Below are 23,905 nucleotides of genomic sequence, written 5' to 3'. Positions count from 1 at the left end.
TACAATACAGATAAAACTGCTTTATTCATATTTATCCCCTGATAATTTGCATCTTTCTTGTTTTTCCTGTCTTAAATTCAACAAGGCCTCATTCTAATATTCTCATAGTATTTTCTACATTTGGTTTCTGCAAATGTTCTGTTTTTTCTTGTAGATATGTATATTTTAAAGAGACAAGATTCATTAAACCCTGAAAATTGAGGCTGACCATGACAGCTGCTGCTAATTCTCTGTATAATGTGTCATTACCCATAATTAGAGTTCACTACTACAGTTTCCTGGTATAAGAAAGTAAAATACTGATGAACAAATCATTTCAAGTTTTAGTTTTTATTAAAAAGATTTGATAAATTGACAAACGGAACATAGCATATTCTTTATATTTATTAAAGACTGATGGACACAGTGCTGAGAAAACACGTTTGTTTAAGAATAAACAAGTGTTGGCTTCTTGTCTCCGAGTTTTGGAGGAAAGTATTTCTTACTTTTCCTTCACATGTTAATGGTTAAATCTCATAAGGTGCTTGTAGTATTACAAGTAGGTTAATTGTTCTAAGAGAGCTTATCAGGAAGTAAAGATTAACTGTGTTTGCAACAAATATTTGTCAGTTGTGTGCAGGGCGCCAGGTCACTGAAATGCATTTCAGGTTGTAACAGATCTGTTTGTGTAAATTATTTCGTATTCCACACGTGATACATAAACAGTTTTTTCTCAGTTCTGATCCCTTCCTCCTGCCGCCTTGTTCACCCCACGGTCCACCAGAACGCCCAGCAGGTCGCCTTCGGCCAATGAAATTCCTGAATCATTGGGTGAGTTTTGCTGATTGGTTTCTTGTTGCGATGACACTGAAGTGGAAACTGGGTTCATGGTGTTGCTCTGCCCGCCGTTGGTGCCCCCGTTGCTTGCTCTCGTGTTGGTGCCAAAGTTCCCATGGTTACTATAATGGCTGTGACTTGTACCGTTGCAGAGGCTTCCCGTCGTGCCAGCGCTGTTGGTGCTTGTTGCATTAATGCTACTGGAGCTGCTGGTGGGATTACTGGGATTTGCTGCTGCTGCTGCTGCTGTGCGAGAGGGGGGAGTGAGCGAGAACACTCTTTCCCCTCCGTTTCCTGTTCCTGCCGCCCGTGCACTTGTCTGGCTGTCAGCTGAGGGGAGGGGCTCCAGAGTGAGTCGGGGAAGTGGAGGGCGGCGGGACAGCAGGCCGTGGCCGCGTCTGAGTTTAGATATTGGGCAGAGTTCAGGCAGAGGGTCGGGGAAGGAGAAGGTATGGGCACTGGGTCCCTCTCCATCTTCACTCAGCCAGGGGAAAGCAGAGGACGGCGGCTGGGGGTGCATGTGGTTGGGGGTGTCAGGAGGCAGCATCTGTGAGCCCACCATTGGAGGAGTGAGGGAGCTGCAGCTGCGGTCCCACTCGTTCTGAGTTCTGGGGCGGCCAGGTCGAGGACGGGGCAGCGCCGGGGGAACGCAGTGGATGGGTGTCTGTGGGCAGCTGTAGAAGCCCGGTCGCTCGTACATGGGCATGCCGGAGAAGGCGTAGTCTGGATCCCGCTCTTGGTTCATACGCTGGCGGCCTTGACTCGGAGTGGACGGCCCCTCTTGGTGCAGGAACAGTGGGAAGCGACTCAGTGGAGCTCCAGGGCGGCGGCGCAGCAGGGACGGCCGGGAGGGGCGAGGGAAGCTAGGGGACTGGACACCGAGAAGACGACCCAGCCCTCCAAGCAGCGGGGTGGAGTAGTTGGCTTCCTCGTGTTCTTTTATTTGCTCGAGATTAGACTGAAACTCCATCTCCTCCTTGGGAACACTAGTTTAGATCAAATAAATTGTTATGTGACAGTTAGGTAGAGTATTTTTAGAATTATCTGCCAGAAAATGAATCCATTATAGAACCTGATATCCAGTGCTGAGCCCATGAAGGAGGGTTTGCGGTGTTCAGCAGCGGCGGCAGTGTAGGGGGGCTCAGGTTCAGACTTATTCCAGTACATATCCCTCTCAACCAGCGGCAGGCTGTCGTACATCTCGTCCACGGATAAAAGCGACACCTGGGAGGGAGCAGAAACCAAAGCAAGTACAACAGACAGCCTCTTAACAGTGTTGAAAAGTGGCAAATATTAGGTTTGCATTCAAACCTGTAAGTTGCGATCAACGAGCCAGTTGGTTTCAAAGTCATCATCATCTTCACCAAAAGGATTTATGAGCTGCTCAGCCACCTAAGATCATGAACAGACAACACGAAGCGGCTCAGAATTGGAAAAATAAATTCAATTATTCCCCCGTCAAACTCAGTTGTGACTTGATCTATAAAAAATGCATCTGTTGTACCTCACCTTCAGCCAACCGACGTAGAAAAAGAACTGCAGCAGAGTGAAAACAGGCAGGTAGAAGTCCAGATCATGACCAGGGTAACCCTGAGCTGGATCCAAGAACTGACGACCAATCAGACAAGCAAGGAAGAAGCTGTAGACCGCCACTGTCACCACCTATTAAAAGAGATTAGTCAAGTCTTGAAGAGTTTCACAACTACTGTATGCCTGAGAAGAAAGTGTCTTGGAAAGACTTAGCATCATCAAATGTCGATCAAAGTTAAATAGTTAATTGTTTCAGGTACATGATTATTGTAAAAAAAAAAAAATCACATTATTCATATATTTCAGTAGCCTAATATTAGCTTGGTTTAAATTAATTGACAGTGTTTTTTATTTTAGATTTGTTTTAATCCTAATCATTGAACATATATCACAAACAAATAAACCAATTTGTTCCTTCTGCCAAGGCATTTACTATATTTCAGTTAGAGCACGGTATATCAACAAAACCTGAGTATAGACAAGAGGCAGGCTGATCCAGTCATAACCGTACAGCTTCATACACTTTGCCCGTAAACTATTCAACTCCTGAACAGAAGGGGGAGGCGGGGGGGGGGGGGGGGGCGGAAGGAACACAGGCAAAACCAACTTTACAAAATGTTTCACAGCTAAAATTGCCCTAGAATGAGGATGTTGAGAGGCTGTTTTGGCCTTTCGGACAGAAAGACCTACAGAGAGAATGGATGAGAGGGCCACGTCGTTGTTGATGCGACCCTCAGTTCGAGCCCTCAGAGCCAGGCTGACGAACCACATGCAGGGAACCCAGAACTTGTTGTGAGGAGAGGGCAAGTCCTCCAGGTGCCTTAGCTCCTCTGATGTCATCAAACCTGAGAGGCAAAATAAAACAGGACATTTAAATCGTGCAAACACAGCCGGCATAGCTTCAAATGTGGCCAAGCTGCATGTGAGGAGAATGGCAAGTGAGTTTTGGTTGATTTCGTCGACCACATCGTACCTGCCTGCACCAGATGCTCCATGGTGGGAAACCTCTTATAAACAGCAGTGCTGACAGAGCGGTAGATGAGCACCCCAGAGAGGTTGGCGTATCGCATCAAAGTTCGCCGGGTCAGCTTGGAGGCCTCGTCAGCACCGCGAACATGACCACCCACTAATGCTGCCAGGCGGTCCGGCCAGGGGACGTTCTCGAACTGCCCCCACCAACGGGACACCACCAAGGTTACATAGAAACCTTTTAAAGAATGGACGAGTACAAGAAATAGCTGTCAACTTAATGTGATTAAGATTGATGTTTCAGATTCATGCTCATCTATTGCTCATGTTTGGATTAGCCTTGAACTTTAAAGAATTTACTCCACTCACCCAGTACAAATGACACAGGGATAAGCTCTGCATAGCGATCACAGTATATGGACAGCTTCTCAAAGAGCCTCTTCTGGTCATTATTAAACACAAATCTGGAGGGGGAAAAACATCTATTGAGTCCATTACAACTACAAAACACACTTTCAGATCTTACATAACTTTTGCAGATGGTTCCCAATGTGACAAACTCAGTTTCTCATTACAAAGTGAAAAGTGTCCTTGTTTTTTACAAGATCCTTTTCATGTTACATCATGATACTTTTCTTTTTATTACAAAGTAGTAATTATTTACTTTTTGTTTAACATCTAATTTTATCTTGCTATATCCCAATACTATTGCACAAAATCAACAGATCTCTTTAGAAATAAACTTTTATCGCAATCGTACCAACTCATCTCATTGAACAAGAATAATTCTCTCATTATGAATGTTCTTTTTTAGTTTTTAAAATTAGAAAAGAGTCCAATCTTGTTAAACTTGAATAAGTTGGTTTGTTGTAAAAAAACGGGAAGTCATTTCAATGTGAAAAATATTTTGTAATAATAAGCTGAAAATTATATTATTCAAAGGAGAACATATTTTCTTTATAACAAAAAAGAGAGAAACTATTTATCTATCATGGTGGTAGTAATACGCTGTCGTAAGAAAGGACGCAGCACCTGGGGTTCACAAATGTTTTCATGTAAAGTGTAGTGACCCCCATTTGACAGTTTTTGTCCAGTAAGAATCCACTTTAAGTACTTTTTACTTGGTCAAGTCTGTGTATATAAGAGCAATTAAACAATTGGGATGTAAAACGTTGTTCTGATAGTAATCTTTCCAACTATTGACAAAACTCTTGGGGGAAAAAATAATTGTTAAATTCTACTATTCTTAACTGTGGGTCCCCTGAAAGCCCCGCAATGACAAACAGTGGCCCCCAGATACCAGTTTGGGAACCAAAGATGTAAAATACTATTTTTGTTGAGTCAATATATACTGTGTCATAATGTCACCATTAGAGCTGAGGAATCTGTGCGGGCCAAATAACAGCCAATGTCGATTCATACATCGGTATCTATTAGCCGATAAGTGACACTAAATACCAAATATTTTTGAGTTCAATTATAAAACGATTTAAAATCTTGCAAAAAGAAGTTTACCCACAAAAACTCGCTGACACCTTTCTTTTTCAAAGGTAAGTAATTTGCTTAGTACATATCCTGGAGATACACAGTTAATTTAAGTAATCAATGACACATTTTATTTAATCTGTATCAGCGATATACATCCAAAAAGGGTTCAGGCTGTAGTGTGTAGGACATGAATGATTACCGATGGTTTACCGAGTGTTTTCTACAAGAGAGTACCTGTAAACAATACTGAAGAAGTAGTAGAGGAAAGTGAAGATGATGAGCTCTCGGTAGAGCAGTTTATAGATGCTGCCTTTCCACCTCAGAAGCAAATGAAAGAAGGTCCCCAGACCTGCATCAGCAACCCTGCGAGAGTACGTCACTGTCATTGCTGCTGCTTGCTGTCCAACTGGCCGACTGACTGTGGAGTGACATGAAGGAAACCAGTGTGGTGGTGGTGTTTCTCTGTGCGTACTCTGAGCGTGGATCTCATAAGGCCAATGTGATCACCTATACCTACAATGACAATAGCGTTAGTTTTTCACATGTTCTGTAGCCCTACTTTGCTTCACAATCCCATACTACATGAACTACACACTTATTTATTTAGAATAACACGTCCTCAATTTATTGATCCAACATAACACTGCTACATCTGTGCAAATCCAGCAAATAACACCTGTGAGGCTCCCAAAAGGTCACTTGGGTTCAACTCAAACCCAAGGATGTGAAGTTGTGTTTAAACCTACCACTCAGTATGAAAACGTCCAGCCATCGTCCTCGCTGTGGCTCGAGATGTGTAGTAGCAGCGCCTGCGGAGAATGTGGGGAGAAAAACAAGCAGGAAAGAAAAAGAGAGCCAGAGGGACTTCTGCACCTCCGGTCACTTGATGTGTTAATCTGTTCCTGTAACAAAGCTGCATTGTGAGGCATGGGTCCGGTTAATCTGAACAAATCTGAGGACAGCGGAGCAGAGCACCCACACTGCCACACATAGTTTGGTTAAAGGCACAAGCACTGAGTTGATGTGTTCAGATTTTGGAAATGAGGCTCTTTGAGGCCAATTTCAATCAATTGTTTAACCATTTACTCAAAGTTATTTATTTTGGCCATTTGATGAATCACAAACAAACATCTATGAACACATTCTTGGTTTCAGTGAACCTTAAGTAGTTTCCCTGTTGAAGCATCAGTCTGTGTTTGATCATGGAAAACTCATGATCAGCTGGGACTGTGCGTCACCCCCTCTGCTGGAAGATATGTGAACAGCTTGGCTCTAACTGGCCAGAAGGTGTTAGTGATTAACCCTTCCTGTCTAACCAGGAGACCTGCAGCAGGGGCGAAGTGCAGACAACCTGCCAAATTCTGATCCTTAACATTATCAGAATAACAATTCTTCGATTCTTGATGCACTTGCAACCACTGGGGATCAGTTTTGAACAATTGGTGAGTATATTCTGGGGACTGTTTTTGTTGTTATATTAACCCGAATGACTGGTTGTTTCTTGCACTCCACATGTGTGTGATACTTGCATGATACCGTTTCTCCACTTCAGTGGTGAAGCTTTGTTTGCTCTGGATATCTCAAAGAAACAGAGTCTGACCTTCTCCAGCTCTACAGTAAATACAGAGTGGGAAGAAGTGTTTAAGTTATTGTTTAACCACAGAGTAGAGACTATGAGGTTTGTTTGGTGAAACTTTTATGTGCTCCTTCAATTTAAGTTGCAGCACTTAACTCTTTCTTTCCTGCACCCACAGGTATCTGAGTCATCACATGCCACAAAGTGCATGCAGCAGCCCCGATTGTAACTTTGGTTGAGACACATTTACTAGTTTCTGATGAGTCTCTGAGATGAGACATGGATGCTTTTGAGGGAATCCACAGCGTCCAGATTTCTTCCTCTTCGCCGTCTTCAACAGTAGCAAGCCCGGGTTATGAAGTTGTAAGAGCAGGGAGGTCTGGAATAGCAGTTTATTCATCTGCGGTCTTTTTCGAACCAGCTGATGTCCTGGTACATCGAAATGCAAGACAGAAGTCCATCAGGGAAACTGAGGAGGAAGGCTGTGTTGTCGGACGGTAAGTGTCAAGCCCTAGGGCGGGGCCAAGAGAGATGAGTAAGACCACACCTGTATAAGGTATACTCAAGATGGTTACTATTGCTTTAAAAGTTATTTTTTCCTGGGTTTTGTAATGTTTCACTACTTTTCAACTCCCTAAAGGACCAAACTAACAATAGTACAATAGTAATTGTGAAGGAAGTTCTGTTAAGTTTGGAGGTCAACTCAGGTGGAAGAATATTTCAGGAGACTTGGATGAATTATGAAGCAATATTTATTACAGACTTGGCCAAGGAGAACCGGACTGCAACTCTCGTGACTTGCACTTCAATTCTGCCAGACACATGCTTAGGGCTGTGTCTTAACCTCGCTCTATCTCTAACACCTCCCCGGCTCGGGCACCAAGCGTACAAATGTTTTGGTTCAGAGCTGAACACAGTGAACCATAACATTCTGGAGTAGAAGGAGATGAGACTTTATCTATACAACTGACCTAAGTGTCTCCTAACAGGCTCCAAGGCTGACCTAAAGTCTGTGAGACAGACACACAAGATAGGCGTATATGAACTATTAATCTTTACCATTAATGTTACAACTAAAGACCCAAAATTCCCTCACAGTATGAGAGTTTGCACTAATATATATTTTTTTGTGATTATTGAACCTGACTCACGCTGGATTTCTGAGGCTGATACTGGTATCAATATTCAATGAAAAAAAATGCAATTGTTTTTTTTAAGCGATACGCAGGATACTTTTCCGGTTGAGACCTATACACTAGGGCTATATCTGGGATGAACTAATATAAATTAATCCATCTAGTTTGAGTGCGTTTAGACAATTAATTTCATGAGAATTAGATAAATTATTGTTAAACCAAAGTTACTGTGAGTGTTGCATTAAAAAGTCCAGAAAGACTGGGCCTGAATAGGAGCCCTGCTCCTCATTTTGGCCATCAACATAGTATTGGTATTACCATTTTTGGATGGTTTAAACTTTAAAGAGTACAAAGCACCCACTCAGATAGATGATATGATGTGATTAGTCAATAGAAACAACACTGAATTAAAGCAGGAACTGAGGAAAAAATAGGATTTGATAAATCGCATCATGTAGGCTATACTAGATTAAATTGTAAGAAAAGTTAAACAAGTCCTATGATAAAATAGCCTACAAAATACAAAGAGAAAGTAGCCTAGATTGCAAAACCAAAAATAAAGGGTAGGGTAGGCCTATTCAAAGTAAAAAATAGAATATAGGCCGGCTAGCCTATGAGCCAATAGGCCGAATAGCTTTTTAGTAGGCTATCTAGCCGATCATTAGCCTATTTTTAAGAAATAAAAATAAATAAAGTAAAACAGACTAAAATAAATAAATAAAGTAGCTAGCCTAAATACAATTCAACAACTGTAATAGTTGGCTTATGAAGAGATGGCCCTTTTGCCCCTTTCATCATTACCTGTACGGGCCGTGGGTGGGCTTAAATGTGGCGGGGCGCTGCTGCTACGGACTTCGGGCTTCTCGGTCGGGGCGTGGGCATGGGCGTGGGGAGCATAGGTTGGGAGCGGAGCGGGAGTGGATGCGCTGTCATGTGACCGGCGAGAAAGAGGCAGAAACCCTGCAGAAACCGAACGGGGACACTCGTTTTCTCGCCTCGTAAAGAAAGAAAACGGGAATTAGAGGAAAAATAGAGAAGGACATGTCCCTTCCAACTTTACCGAACTGTCGTTACAGTGAAACTTGAAACGTTTAGTTTTCTTTGCCTACAACATACGTTGTTGTTGTTGTCGATTGTCTACGTCAGCGTCCGCATTCCTCCGCTGTGATTTAAAACGGCTGAGATTTAGTTTAACTGACACCAGCCAACGTTAGCTCTGCTACTGCAACATTTATACATTACACCACAATAACACCATCTGAAGGAAACTGGAGGGGAGAAGCTGCCAGATACCCAGACAGGGAGGGAGGTTTTTCTGCTGTCCTGGACACTGACAGGGTAAGGGCGGATACTGGAAGGGGGAAACCTCGTAGTAAAAAGTTGTGACTGTTCGCTTAAGACAACTAGCTAAGCTAACTAAGCTAAAAGCCCACTGTATGTAGCTAACTGCATGTGCATAACCTCTTAACTATTTTGTGTGTGTGCGTGTGCGTGTGGGGGGCAGGGGGTTGTAGCTAATGGTATAGCAGCATAGAGTTTAAAGCTGTGGTCTAAGTTCCTTCCATGGGGTCCTTCATGGGTCTGTAACTCAGTGAGAAAGTGTGGATTAAAGCAAAGAAAGAAAATGTATTTCTTATTTTTCTTTATAGCGTAGTTTAGGCAGACAATTTATTAAAAACTTAGTAGGTATTTTTTTAATTTACTTCTTATTGAAAGGTCAGTGTTAATGTTCAGCACAGTCTAGTGTTTAACTAGTGTCTTTTAACAGATTTTGAACCCTAATTCTGCAATGATTTCAAAATCATACACCAGGCATTATCAGAGCTGATGATTTGGCATTCTCAATTATTTTCTGTCATGACCCCCCTAGGGGACAGACAAAAGTATAACACAAAACTATAGTCTCTTAAACAAAAACAAAAAGCTAAATTACATACCCTGAGCCTTCATGCTGGTAAATGTTAGTTTAAGTTTTATAAGCTTGGCCAAGACACAGCTGATCCACAGCATTGTTTTTTTATGAACACACAGTATCTATTTTACCCTAGTCCGACATGATCATGCTGACCGAGGTTTAATGAAAAAGGCTTGCTTTTTGCATATCCATGTGAATCTTCTAAAAATAAAATAATCAAAAAATTAAATGTTTTTATTTGTAAGGGACAATCTACAATTCTAAATATAAGTGCTGCATGATGTTTTGGACAAGTTACACACTCACAATGACGTGGAGTGAGCAGTCATTGTGTGTGTGTAAATATCTCCTCACGGTCCACTACCTGTATGTATGTGAGCTGGAAAAAATACAGGATTATACACAGCATAGGCTCTTTAAACAGGCATGTTGCTACCTACGCTGGGCCCCTTTATTTACATACCCTTTGTTTACATACCAGTTTACAGGGCTTAAACTGTGGATTAACATGCAATTTTTCAGCGCACACACACAGTACGGACAGGAAAATTGTTAGGAGATGTTCACTGATTTTGACAAAGTGATTTTGACATCAAGCATTCTCCATAATTGCTGACTCCACCTTTGAATCAACCCTATATCCTAATAGCTTCATAGCAACCAGGTTTAAGGAGTGGCTGTGACATTTTTATTTCCCCTCACTGACAATATACTGATTATATTGCTGCTTTTGTGAAGGTTAGTAGATCTGGATCCAGAGCCAGAGTCCAGAGTGGAGGGAGGCGGCCAGGCCGGGCCCTCCTCAGGCAGAGGCCATGGTTCCCTTTCCAGGCTTCGTAGCTCCTCCCTGGAGATCAAAGAGAAAGAAATCAGAGAAAAGGGCTCGGAGATCCTTAGGGATCAGCTGGATGCTGCAAAGAAGGTGTTGTAACCTATTTTCTGCTGACACACACAGAAAAAAAAGAAGTTGACATGCAAATTTCCTTCCTTGTTCGTTGCGGTTGTGACATTTTTCTTTTTCACATCTCAGGAACTGAAACTCAAGGACAAGGAGTGTGAGCGTCTGGCGCGGGTCAGGATTCAGCTTGAGCAGGAGCTGGAGGAGCTGACTGCCAGTCTGTTTGAGGTGAGCAGTAATCATTCCTTACTGATTAGCGTCATGCCTGAGACCCTGATGATAGGAGAAGTGATGCGATGATGCGATACATTACGAGTCTTTGCTGTACACATTTACTGCAAGTTGAACACAAACATTTCAGCTTTTTTACTCAGTGAAACAACATTTATTTTGGGATGAGGATTCACAACACAATACCTTCAGCTGAAATACTTTAAACCTCACAAATTAATCATAACTGTATAGTAAGAATATTGTTGATGTTGTGTTTTGATCCACCATGTATTTTGAACTACTTTACATTTTTAACAAATATATTTAAACTTCTGATCAGAGGTATAATCATACGTTTTAAGCTTTGGGATATGTTTCAATCTTCATCACAATAGGAAGCTCACAAGATGGTGAACGATGCTAACGTCAAACAAGCAGCAGCGGAGAAACAGCTAAAGGAGGCTCAGGGAAAGGTGTGTGGAGTGGTTTCTGTGACTCAAAACTAGCATGACACTTTTTCCCATTCACTTTCCTTCACAGCACCCTACATTATTTATTTATTATTATTCTTCCGGACAATTACACATAATACATAATTTTCTCATTGCATATTCATACATATTACTTTGTGTTATCGTCTGAAGGGAAGCAGGAGAAGCCAAAGGCTTATCGGGTCCCGCCCCCACTGCCATAAGATTCAGATACACAGATACACAGCTACTACAGTTCGATTTTTTTTTTTTTAATTTTTTTTAAGAAGATTCATTCTAATACACAGATCATTTTAGGTCTCTATTTTCCTCTCTGCCTGTGACAATGCAGATAGTGATATGGCCTTGTCCATTTCTTCTCTAGTAGCCTAGACACATATGCAAAAGTATTCTAATAGATGGTTTTCCTCTCATCAAAAGACCACTTTTTTTCAGTTTTACTTGTTCTTTCTTGTGTGCGGCTCCCAGATTGATGTCTTGCAAGCAGAGGTGACAGCGCTCAAAACTCTGGTGTTGACATCGACACCTTCTTCACCAAACCGCCAGCTACACCCACAGCTGCAGTCTTCGGGAACCAGGGGAGCACACAAACACGTCGGGGGCCACGTCCGCAACAAGAGCGCGAGCGGCGCCTTTCCATCCTCACCTGGAAGAGCAGAACCTTCCTCGGTTTCCATTCAGTCTGTGGCGAAAGAGGACAGAGAGGTAACCGGAATACAGTTTGTGCATTCGCCCCTCTTCTCCCTACAGTATGCAACTTTGGACCTGATTCAGTGACTGCACCTCATTCCTGTTTCCAGTCTTTTGTATGTCTTTTCTCGAGTCGTTTCTCATTGCTTTTTCCTTCTCTCTCAGCATTAACATCTCCTCGCCTTGTTCTTCCTCTCTGCGGTCTCTTCCTCTCTCAGCCTGCTGTTCCTGCGCTCCTCTCTCTGATTCTCTGCCTGGTTCCTGGCCACTCTGTCAGTGTGACCTTTGACCCTTACCAGGGGGAGGGGCTAAGTACTGACAGCAGACAGGTAACTGCATTCCTTTAAACAGGCCCGATAAGTCTTTTTTATATTTTGCTGCCGGCGGATGGATCTGTTTTCTGCGTAGCTGTGAGTTTTTATGGGACAATGAGTAAGTTTTACCTGACTTGAGTGCAAAGTGACAACAACACACCATGTCTTTTTGGGCATCAGTCTTGGTCCGAGAGCATCAAAGCTCGTTGTCCAAACCTCTTGGCCACAAACCTATTAACCTAATGTTTTGCTCCTGTTTTTAACCTCGCCGAGATATGGACATGTTTTTTCTCTAGTTATTAAGAGTCCATTTTTATGTTTGAACTTGTCTGTCATCTATTTTAAAAGTTTGTTTATGGGTGATAAAACAATGTTAAAGCTCAGCAGTGTTTATGGCTTCTTACCAACTGAGTTGGTCCTTTTTAATGTGAGACGTTACAGTACCACATATTCTTGTTTCCTTTTAAATTATGTTAAGAGCAGGAATTGGCTAAACATTTGACAGTGAAAATATGCTGGTTGTTTGTTTTAAGCACTGGGAGAGTATATTCACTTAAAAATATTATATCTTTAAGCCTCTTTCACTATCTAAAGTATGTAACCAGCTCTCTGTGTTACATAATACTGTAGCCATGCTTGTCTTTCCACCACTTTGGTCAAGGATGAAATATCCAAACAACAATGACAATGATTGCTACAGCTCTGGAAAAAATTAAGAGACCAGTCTGGATTTTTCTTACATCTTCATCTCTACATTACTTAATGGAAATGCTCTTAATGACAACATTTTTTGGGGGGAATTTGGTAGAAATGTAAGGACAACTTACTTGCAACAACTCTGGTGATCGCTTATTTTCTATCTTTGCTCAAATTGGCCACTTGTCTCTAATTTTCAAATGTGATTTTATCTCTTCACTCCCAAACTTTAAGGAGGGGGGTCGGGGCTGTAGCTGCATGCTGGTGACATATTACACAGGCAGTTTAATAAGTGAGTGTGATGGATTGTTTTTTTTGCAGATGGACTCCGTCCTGTATGCAGAGTTTTTGATGTGGAAAGAAAATCCTGGTGTAGAATGCTCCTCCGCCTTCCTGAATCGCATCTACAGAGAAGACATTGGGCCCTGCCTCTCCTTTACGAGATCTGAGGTCAGAATTGCACTGAACCACTGTGTATTTTATATTTTGTTGTTAAAAATGATAACAGCATTATTAATTAGCATTCTCCACAGCTGTCGCAGCTGGTGCAGAGTGCAGTGGAAAACAACTCTTTGACTATCGAGCCTGTCGCCATGTCAGCATTACCGATGGTTAAAGCCTCTGCTATAGAGTGCGGAGGCCCTAAGTGAGTTATCATGTCTACATATTAACTATCCCGTCCTCTCTTTCACCATTCAACACGGAAAATCCCTGATAATCAATGGTCATAGCCAAAGGTTTTTACACTGTCTTTACTCGTATCTGAGACACGGTTTAACCAATGGGCACATTTCTAATCACTGTCTGATTCTTCAAATCTTTTTCTTCCAGTGGCTTTAGGGCAGCAATAGAGACGTAAGTCCTCTCAGGAACCAATCATTTGTTGAGCTTCTCCCTAACACAAACAACTGTAGCATGAAATGAAGTCTGTCTGTCCGGACGTCTGCTAATGTGTTAACACATCTGTAAAGAATGATCCAGATGGGGTTCTGTATATTAATATTAATGAAAACTTGAAGCTTTTCCTCTTTCAGTGACTAACTTTCTCTTATTGTGCACTACTCGTGTGTTCTTACTATGTGTTTGGAAACCAATGTTTCATTGATAAAACCCTGCTGGAATGTAACTTGTGTTGTGTGTTTGCTGTGCTGAAACAATGACGGTGTGTATCCTTGTCTTGTTGCTGTAATTGTCTGACAGCCCTTTCTGTTGTTTCTAGAAAATGTGCATTAAGCGGCATGTCGCGGCTCTGCAGACATCGCATTAAACTTGGCGACAAGGGGAGCTACTATTACATCTCTCCTTCCAGCCGAGCACGGGTAACTATCACTTTGTAACCTTCATTAGATTAGCTGCTGTTGCCACATCACATGTGACCTTGTCCTTATTTCACCTTTCTAGATCACGGCTGTTTGCAATTTCTTTACTTATATCCGCTACATTCAGCAGGGCCTGGTGAGACATGATGGTAAGTTAACACTAACATTTTGAAATAAGATGTAATAATTTCTAAGTATTGGTCTGTTTTGATAACAAAGGTTTTATCCAAGCAGTTGACAGTCATATATTTTGTGGTTGTTGTTGTCTCTTTGCACTCTTCTAGCGGAGCAGATGTTCTGGGAGTTGATGCGTCTCCGCAGAGAGATGACTGTGGCAAAGTTAGGTTTTCACCTCACTGACCAGGACTAGGGGAAACACCGGGCAGGCAGCAGTAGTCAGGGCTAAACTGTGGTAACTAACTGGTCTCGGTTCAGCTTTTGTAGTAGAGATCAACCAGCAAGGGAAGCAGAAAATGTGCCACTTTTATGCAATAAGACAGTGAATTAAACCAGCATAGCTAGAAAAACAACATGATTTTAAATAGTGCTATTCCAAGATATGTAAAATGTGTTGTTCGGTTATACTGCAGGCCTCCAGTAATTCTCTCCACTGGTGTGGAGAAATGTTTCTGTTTTTTATCTTGTGAGCTCTGAAGCTCCCCGGTGGAGAACACACAACTTCTCAAGTAACTACAATAGATTCTATGTATCATATTTCAGGCATTAATCTGTTAAAAAGGAACATAACCAAGGATTCAAACTGTTTAGAGAGTTTCTTACCTCAAGTATTACATATTTATTACTATGTAATTTAGTAATTCATTTGTGAGACAATATCTATGTAGATTCAACAGAAGAATTATTTGGGTTTTCTTCATTTTTACATAAATATAAAGCTCACTAGTGTCTTGTAGTTACTTTTTGTTTCAGCATGGCCTTCATTTTGTTGACGCACTGTTGCACTACCTGATCTAGATGCCTTGTTGAAAAAACACATATGAAACAGCTTCATGTTAGCCTGGTCTGAACTTCATAATCAGATATATTGTTAATTCATTAGTTATGGCCCCTCGAGGCTCAAAATAATGCCAGTTTTACAACATAGTCAGAAATGAAAAAGCTTTAATACAAGTGATTGCAATATGCACAACTGTAGCTTTGCACGTCTGCAATGAACAGTATGTACAAACAGTTTAAGCCATAAATGACTTTGCATGAATGCAATACATAGCCATACTATGCAATGTATATTGGTGGTACCTCATAGAATAGATTTATTAATATTATTAATGGTGTCTTTTACAGAAAACAGCCTCTTGAAGGTAAGAATGAAGAATATTGTGACAGAAAGTGCAATAACTGCTTATTAGCCTTAAGGGCTTTGAGGTTTCATGAACTGTCTTCCAGTGTAAACACTCCATTAAAGATGAGGCATTGTAGCCTGAATACATCACCTTTTGTACTGTGTGTGATTTATAGATCTCATTTGAAGAAAATCTGATAGCGAGCAGATAAATGGATTATTCATTATAAATTAACTTTGACTCATCATTGTCATTGACATAAAGCCAGTAGAAACAGATGACACAGAGACCTACTTTTCCCAGGTCACAACACTGATTTGGCTTTAGATTAATTAAGGTAATCTCCAGGAACCGCCTGGTTCCCTGATACAAACGAAAGAAAAAAAAACACACACACACTCACGGTTGCCTAACAGGTTTGTGAGCAGGAATCAGGCACAGCTATACTGAGGAAACATGGGGACCAAATCTCGCTCAGAGGAGCTTTACAGTATGCAAATCTGTTTTTGGAGTACGCATTCCAGTAAGATTTGAGTTTCCGGATTTAAGGGACTTCTGAAAGATTCTTAACCTGTTTCATAGCTTCGTCATTCAGATTATGACCTAAATAACTGTTGATTGACTTGTAGTTAAAGCCACGGCGAGTAACATGGTCCGTTGGCGGCCCCTTTGGACAAAAGCGGTAGTATTTTTACAACGCCCGCTGTCGCAAAGCTGTTTTCTAGCTCGTGCCAGGCGTGCAAGTGTCAACTAAGAAGGGCGTAATATAGTGCATGTCCGTGTGTTGAAAGTGTGAGGGCACAGACTCTTTTCGGCTCCGTGAGAGTGGTTAGTGACACTGCATCAACTAAAGCCAGTCAGCGCCACACACAACTGATTGCAATGAGTTGATGCAGCAGTGTCACCTAACTACTCTCTCTCACGGAGCTGAAAGATTACGTATCCTCACAGAAAGTGAATGAACGAGAGACGGCAGTTGGTATGGATCACGATGAGGCAATGTGTTTGTGTTGTTGATGTAAATAATGACTATTTCAGATGAATAATGGTTATCTGATGATGGTGAAGCAAAACAAACTTTGTGTTAGTACCAACCGCTCATTCATTTAGGAGTAAACACTGCAGTCTAGTTTGCTCCCGTGAAATTGTATACACGTTGCTTGGCAACGCCCTCGTCCCGTATCACTCTCCCTTTTAGCTTTTCTTCATTGCATTCTCTTTTTTTTATTTGATGGTTCAGCCCCGTTATCAGTCATTATGACGACAAATAACTGTTTCAAACAAGGCTCCCGCCACACTGAAATCTGCGACCAATACGGATGTGACCATAGAACCTGCACGAGCGAACCGAAAATCGGACTGGGTGTGCGACCAGACCAAAAGCAGTAATAAAAACTATATAAAAACGTCTTTCTTTGCACTGATAGTCTCGTTTGCTGTTAAAGGTAATTTATGATTATCAGAGGAAACATGACGCTGTTTAAAATATATTTAAATGTTAATTGTAGCTGCTTTAATGAATGAGTAGGCGACATCATTTTTAGTAGGAGGAACAAACATACCGACATACGAGCAGGATACTATAAAACATGGATTTCTTCAGCCTAAGTATGATACGGCTATTATTTATTAGACACAATACTTTACCACTACAGATAATTACACCGGTCCCAAGGTAATTATTCTAAATTGCAAATATAGATGCATAGAGGAACATTAGAACAGAATTTGTGTTATCTATCTATTTCTTAATTTTTCCTTTGGCAACATCCGGCATTGACTAAGTCTTCTTTCTTGGGGAAATATCTGAAAAAGAGACATTCAATTATTTATATTTCACTTTCATACTAGTGTTATGTTTCATTATCTTTGAGGAATGAGTGAAACATTTATTTTATTTGTCAGTTTACTAAACATGTATGGCCTGATATCCTTATCAACAGTATTATTTGAATAAAATAACTTAATCTGGACCCAGATTGAGTCCATTAAATATATTTCTACCTCCAGTGATTTACCTCCGATAAAAGAACATGACAATCAGCAGCACCGCAACACTGCCGATCACTACGATGACTGCAGTGATGACAGAGACGGCCGATAGCGAGGAGGGTTCTGGATCAATGCACACCAACATGAAGGGACGACCAGGGCCAGAAGCAAAAATAATACACTCATAAATTAAATGGTTCTTCACAAATATAGCATTTAGCATTAAATATCAAATACATGTGCTTTACAGAAAGAATTCTCCTAACCAACCTGAGCAAATGAAAGAACCAGGTACATTGAGGCACTCCAGGTTTGTCGGGCAGAGAGAATTTTGTTCTTCACATTCATTAATATCTGAAACAAACAACGCCATCAATGATACATTTGAGTCTGACAACTGTTAGGTATGAAAATGTTTCCTAAGCAGAGCTGTTGGCTCAAAAATTCAGATTGAAACATCTCTCTCAACTTTGATTGGAGATAATTTTATCCTCTTCTGTTTCCAATGTCAAGAGTGAAATAGACTTTATCTCGGTGCTCGGAGAAAAATAAATTCATAACACCTACTGGTCCAGGAAAACTAGGAAAAAAGTGAGCACAAGTTTTGTGAAATGGTCTGCTCTGCCACTCTTGGTGGTACCTTGACATGTTGGGGATGCGGGCCTCCACTGCTGGCTGTTTGGATCACAGCTGACCGACGAAGATCCCAGCAGCTTGAAGCCAGAGTGACACTGGTACAGAACCACAGAGTCACAGAGCAGCGAGTAGCCCGAATGAATCCTGGGTATCGGACCACAGCTCGGATCTGGAAGAGCAGGCATCGGGGAAGTTAAAACACAATATCGGAATCAACACATTTTCTTTTCCATTTTCTCAACTAAAAACCTTCCCTTTCTCCTTTTACAGCTATGTGAGTAAATGTCTGACTGTACACATATAAGCATGGATCTATATGAATGTATACACAGAAGAAGGTTATTAATGTGCATCATTTGTCATACCTGCTTCCCCTTCTTTCTTTTTTTTCTTTTTAAAATTTAATTTAGGTACTTATTAAACTTCATGTCTTTTTTCCTCTCTTTTTCTTGTCAAGTTGATGTTGAAAAGGTGGATTCTAATTTCTCCTTGCGATGAACTGTACATTTAGATGTATAAATTGTACATTGTTAATTGTTGAATAACTTAAAAAAAAAAAAAAAAAAAAAAAAAAAAAAAAACAGACCTGATATCAGCCTCAACACGTTTTTTTCTTGACAACTTCCTCACCTGTGTCGGGTTCCTTCCACGGACTGAGGTCGAGGTGGTTGATGAGCGGGTGGGAACAGGCCAGCATGTCCTCGGGCCTCTCCGTACGCGTGAACGGGTCAGTGGGGACGTGAGTGATGTGGCTGTTGTCACAAATGATGCGGGACAGTGAGACGGCGTGGAGCTGTCTCCTCTGGGTGCTGGTGAACACGCCTTCCCGCTCCCACCAAAACCTTCGGAAGACAAAGACAGATTTAGATTGAACTTGCATCGTTATTGTGTGAGGCTGGTAGGATGGCCTAGAGGAAAGTGGGGGCCGACCAGTAACCATGAGGTCGCTGGGTCGATCCCCGGCACCGGACATAAGGGTTCTATTTGTAATACTAGTGGTGGCTGGTATTACATCTACGGTGCCCACCTCTCTACCATTGTGTCCTTGAGCAAGACACTTAACCCCAAACTGCTCCAGGGGTGCTTCACTATGGCTGACTCTGCGCTCTGACCCCCTCCGACGTGTGGTAACTTGAGAAGGGATATGCGAAAAGAAGAATTTCACTGTTCCTTGTGTAAATTGACTACTAAAGATAACTTCATTTGACTAACTTATTGTGCAACAGAAGTGACAAAGAGGATTCATTTGTTTTCACCTGTCCCCGTCTCTCAGCGCTCTGAACTGTCTGGCCAGCAGGCAGGACAGCAGCAGTCCAACCCGACCTCCGGGCACAGCGGGCTCAGAGATGGCCCCCACCCACACATCAATGTTGTGCGGTGTCCCGTACAGGAGCTGGAATTGGTGGGCTAGAGTGAAGTTACTCAGGATTTCGGCCAGCTCCGATGTGTTGTTGGGAACGGAGAGGCTGCAGAACTTTCTCCACGAGCCGTATCCTGACAGGAGATTCAAAGGTTAAGGAAGTGAGACACTGTGTGAAGAGTTTTAATGATCCGAAACAAAGCTACTTTAGTTTAGATTTCATTCAAACACTGTACCCAAACATTTCTTTTTTCTATACTATCTTTCCTGACTGAGTTCGCTTGATTGGTTCCTCCTGATCCTTCTGTTGTACTGGCGTAAGTGTTGGCAGAGACAGCACTGGGTGATTTAAATGAAAACTTGATAGACGTGTTTATCAGTGTGCTGTTGTTACATGTTGTAGTTTGTGTACGTTCGTTTTTTGAGTCAAGAAATGGAGTGGAATCCATGCCCGATATAATATGCACACTGACTTTATGAGTCTCACTTTTCCAGTATGAACACACCAGAGGAGGATCTGCTTAGAATCAGTGTTTAGCGTTGAGCTGGGACTAAATTACCTGCATGATTTACTGAGACGTACTTTTTTTTACACAGTCAAATAATGTTTGTCAAGTTGCATGTATGTGGCGGTACCAGGTTACAGTAATTTCAGTTTTGAACACACATGTAGATGATAAAATTTATATTTTTGACATTAGGCAGAAGACATGACAAAGTTCTGTGCCAGAAGCAGAAAAGCCTGGTACCTGGCAGCCCGTGATCCCGGCCCCGCTGTAGGTTAAGGGCCCCGAGGTCCAGAGGCATCCCTCCCTGTGCCTGAAACAGCCTCTCTGTCAGCTCCTCTACCATCATCTGGCCTGGAGTCTGCAGCTTAGCCGGAGACAGCAACAGGCCGCGGAGCACAGGGTCTATACCACCTATACACACCAGGAGCAAAAACAGACACAAAAAAAGATAAAGTAAATTGTTTGTTATTTGCGTTTAATGCATGACAGCGACATACGTTCTTTACCTTCCTGCACAACCCTCCAAGAGGCAAACAGTGAGTGATGCAGAGGCAGCGGAGGATGCTGGGCGTTGGTGGCGTATCCCGGCCCCAGCCTGGTCACCACCGGCTGCACGGTGACGTGGGCGAAACGAAAGGCGGCGGCTGCAAAGGCGTTAGCGATGCTGGGATCCACCTCGGGATCGTAACCCTCGTAGGGAGGCATCAGACGAGACACGGTGCTCTCTCCGAGGACCCGCGGCAGGTAGTGCTGCCAGGTCAGGATCTAGGAAAAGTTACAGGAAACAGGTTGGTGGGCTGTCAACGCTCATGTGGGTAGAGAATGTGAATGGGGACTGGTGGTGATACCTGATGAGCCGCTCCAATGATCTTGCGAGCCTCCTGATAAAGGGTGTCGGGGCTCCAGTGGGGGTTGAGCAGGTGCAGCTCTTTGACCAGCCGGTTGTGCTCTCTCAGAAAGAGCGTGTGCAGCGCGATCATTCCCAGATGCTCGTTGGCTCTCGAATCACCTGAGAAAAACATTGATCATGAACACCAGCTCTACTGAAAACCCACTAGGAACAACAGACGTACTACATGTAATAACTCACCAGCTTGAAAGCAGGATGTGGTGTTCTCATGGCCCACCATGGCTCGTTCTGATGCCCCTGAGGTGGGGGAGTGCCGTGGGCCGCAGGGGTCCAGGTGAGCCTGCAGGCGTGGCAGGTAGGGCATGTAGGCTAGCTCCTGGTCTGCATGCTGAGAGTTGAGGGCCATGGAGCCCAGAGAAGAGGAGTGGTTCCTCAGAGCGGAAGCCAGAGCGCTGGAGCTGCCGTACACCATGCTGGCGTCCACGAAGGAGGTGATGGCGTTGAGTTGCTCTCGCTGGCGATGGGACGGGACGCCAGAGAAACAGCTGGGAGCGGAGCGGAAAAAAGGCATGCAACTCTGGACGCCACTACGAGGGTCTGAGGGAGGGATCTGCCAGGGAGAGGCTTTAGCTTTTTAACAAGTACCATCTTTTCATGGTAAGATAGACAACAACATTATTTTACACTTTCATTACTGCCGTGGACCTTCCTTTGTACGTTGCCTCCCTTTGTTTCATTGTATTTCTCTCCAAATCAGGAAAAAAAGATTATACAGTTTCCTCCATCTAAGTTCCTTTGTCTACTGCCTAATTGAAAGACATGCTAAACATTCGTACGCTTGAAAAAGGAAATACATATGTATTTTTATAGCATTTAATAAAAGTAGCTACCCTAAGGTCAGGAGGGGTCAGAGGATGACAAACACAATGGAAGAGTAGAAATAAAACTAAACTGGTACCTACATTTCTTTTTGCTTTTTTGTCAGATATCACTTTATTTTGAGGGGGTCACAAGCCAAAATAGTTTGGGGACTTTTGAGAGGGTGTTTTTCCACAATAAAGTAAGTCTTAATAATACAATTAGATTGTACACTGCATACATTTACTGAATGTTCTAAGTTTGACATATTTCATACAGCACTTCATAAATTAATTTGAAATAAAATTCCTCTAAAAGAAAATAACAAAAGAAGTAGCATATACAAAGTACAGAGAATGGGGGGGGGGGAGCTGACAGTAAAGTGCACCTGTATGGGGAAGCAGGGCGTGTCCCGGCTGCAGGTGTGCGTGCAGTCAGCCCCCGTCCTAAAAGCGGCAGTGCTGGGGCTCTGAGGCGTCAGCACCACGTCATGGTCGATCCACTGTCCCCACTCCACCAGCAGGTGGGACAGAGTGGCGTCCAGGGAAATGTTGTCGTTGTGAGTGAACAGCACTTCCTGAGACACCAGCCGCACCTGGGCAGAAAGCAATCAAAGTGAGGAGTGTTGGAGCAGCAGCAGCTGACAGGACGGATGGGAGGAGGAAGTGAGTCTTATTACTGGAGGCAGCGTGGCGTTGTGGTAAGTGTGCTCAGGGTCCCAGCCTCTGGGCATCCCCCATGCATCCTCGTACTCCGGAGGCAGCCAGCGGGAATACGGGATGTTTGCAGACCCCCATCTAGGATACTGTCTAATCAGGACCACAGCACAACAGACCCACCGTTTAGTTTGATTTAGTTTCATATGAGTTTATTCACACATCAACATCATATCATTAAAAAAAAGTATCTCCTTGTTCACTTTCTGAATGTAAAGTATATAACATAATGAAAAATCAATTATCAAATGTTATAACCAGTTTTTCCTTTGGATTGGAAGCCTTTGATGAAGTGTTTTTTTACGGTGACTGTCAGGACTAACCTGTTGTTGCACTCTCCTGTGATGGATCTGTAGCGCTCAGACAGACAGTTGGAGTCACAGCTGGGTCTCTGCAGCACGGCGGAGCAGCCAGTCGCCTGCAGCAGATTCCCCATGTCCGCATCACTCAGCAACTCTTTGGGAAGTACAGTGATCGTGTTCAAAAATATAATCCTCAGAAAAACACAACATTAGTAACAATTTATGTACAAGAATGGATGTCCATTTTTTTTACTTTTCTTTTTCTTTCTAGCTACCGAGAGACCAATTATGTCAGAAGCAGAGTCCCTCAGACCTGCTTGTTGGATCTGGGGATCATGTTTGGTGCATAATGTGAGAATAAAATGTGAACAGAGCGAATGTGATTAGAACGAGTTCATGTAGTCCATTTTAAGTAAAAGTTTAGTTCACAAAATGCTTGATTCTTGGAATAAGTTGCAAAAAAAAAAAAAAAAAAAAAAATTGACTTGCAGATGCAGAAACATCTTTATCTGTTGTGTTGAGTTGCTGCTATTCAGTACCATGACGGCTGGGCTGAACCATAGTGTGTGTGTAGACCATCTCTCGGATCAGCTCCACTGTGTTGTCCAACAGTTCAGCAGCCTGAATCTGACTGCGGGTTCTGGCTTCAGTCTGTTTAAACTGGGCCAGCAGGTCACTAGGTCTCAGCGCGCCTTCAGACAGTGATGTCTTCACCCTGTAAACATGGATAACTTTAATGTCACTGCCAACAAAAATGCTTCATAGAGGTCAAATAATGATTTATCCCTGATCTGCAATATTTACATAGTGTCCCAATCATTTTTAACCTTTCACTTGTGCGCGCATAAGCAACATCTGTCAGCTCAATTGCCCTCTGAAGAGCCTCCTTCACAAACACAGATCCCGGATACACAGCTCCTGAAATGACCACAAAGGAAAACTTAGATGCACTTTGGAAATCATTTATCATCAGTTCATTACTCAAATCGAAATCCTACCTGAAGTGTTGTCAAATACTCTGCTCAGTGACACATGCTCAGCGAAGGAGAGCAGGAGAAGTGCCAGTCCAAGTCGAGAGACAGACACCTGAAACCATATCATGTCTGAGTGAATATCTAAGTGGTTCTTCTATTAAATTTATTTAAAAAAAAAAATAATGAAAAAGACAGAGACTTACCATGAGTGCTGGGTCCATCTAGAACGTTAAACTATTAAATCTGGATCACACTCCTAGTATCTTACTGCTGCGCCAAACAAGACTCATCTTGAGAGCCAACCAGTGTGTATGTGTAGGGTGTGTGTTTGTATCAGCGTTCGGCTAAAAAAT

General features: G+C 42.5%; 3 protein-coding genes across 5 annotated transcripts; 1 reads left to right on the top strand and 2 right to left on the bottom strand.

The window, feature by feature from the left end:
- Nucleotides 1–413: 413 nt before the first annotated feature.
- On the bottom strand, nt 414–8,392 carry best1 (bestrophin 1). Of its 2 annotated transcripts, XM_080027257.1 has the most exons (10): nt 8,317–8,392; nt 5,550–5,612; nt 5,038–5,316; nt 3,685–3,779; nt 3,320–3,553; nt 3,037–3,191; nt 2,326–2,478; nt 2,128–2,208; nt 1,889–2,040; nt 414–1,802 (listed from the first exon to the last, which is right to left on the bottom strand). In XM_080027257.1, exons 3-10 carry the CDS (start codon nt 5,187–5,189, stop codon nt 713–715), a joined length of 2,112 nt encoding a protein of 703 aa, XP_079883383.1. In that variant the 5' UTR covers nt 5,190–5,316; nt 5,550–5,612; nt 8,317–8,392; the 3' UTR covers nt 414–712. The 2 variants fall into 2 exon arrangements, with proteins under 2 accessions (XP_079883383.1, XP_079883384.1); XM_080027258.1 differs by lacking the exon at nt 8,317–8,392 and having other exon boundaries at nt 5,550–5,632.
- rab3il1 (RAB3A interacting protein (rabin3)-like 1) lies at nt 6,123–15,492 on the top strand. 2 transcript variants are annotated; one of them, XM_080027259.1, is made up of 12 exons: nt 6,123–6,245; nt 6,558–6,876; nt 10,169–10,352; nt 10,461–10,556; nt 10,937–11,014; nt 11,501–11,737; nt 13,054–13,182; nt 13,266–13,378; nt 13,564–13,587; nt 13,952–14,051; nt 14,134–14,200; nt 14,336–15,492. In XM_080027259.1, the coding sequence occupies exons 2-12, from the start codon at nt 6,659–6,661 to the stop codon at nt 14,419–14,421; spliced, it is 1,332 nt and encodes a 443-aa protein (XP_079883385.1). In that variant the 5' UTR covers nt 6,123–6,245; nt 6,558–6,658; the 3' UTR covers nt 14,422–15,492. The 2 variants fall into 2 exon arrangements, with proteins under 2 accessions (XP_079883385.1, XP_079883386.1); XM_080027260.1 differs by lacking the exon at nt 13,564–13,587.
- Nucleotides 15,493–17,022: 1,530 nt separating this feature from the next.
- On the bottom strand, nt 17,023–23,172 carry epx (eosinophil peroxidase). Its single transcript, XM_080028161.1, has 14 exons — nt 23,118–23,172; nt 22,596–22,732; nt 22,240–22,365; nt 21,949–22,155; nt 20,943–21,312; nt 20,701–20,861; nt 20,359–20,617; nt 20,093–20,263; nt 19,240–19,477; nt 18,614–18,825; nt 17,988–18,152; nt 17,618–17,701; nt 17,374–17,470; nt 17,023–17,161 (listed from the first exon to the last, which is right to left on the bottom strand). The coding sequence occupies exons 1-14, from the start codon at nt 23,155–23,157 to the stop codon at nt 17,104–17,106; spliced, it is 2,325 nt and encodes a 774-aa protein (XP_079884287.1). The 5' UTR covers nt 23,158–23,172; the 3' UTR covers nt 17,023–17,103.
- Between the last annotated feature and the right edge of the window lie 733 nt (nt 23,173–23,905).

This window comes from Ammodytes marinus, assembly GCF_949987685.1.
Source record: "Ammodytes marinus genome assembly, chromosome: 5".
In the NCBI taxonomy this organism is placed as follows: domain Eukaryota; kingdom Metazoa; phylum Chordata; class Actinopteri; order Uranoscopiformes; family Ammodytidae; genus Ammodytes; species Ammodytes marinus.
This window is presented reverse-complemented; position numbering and strand designations above follow the sequence as displayed.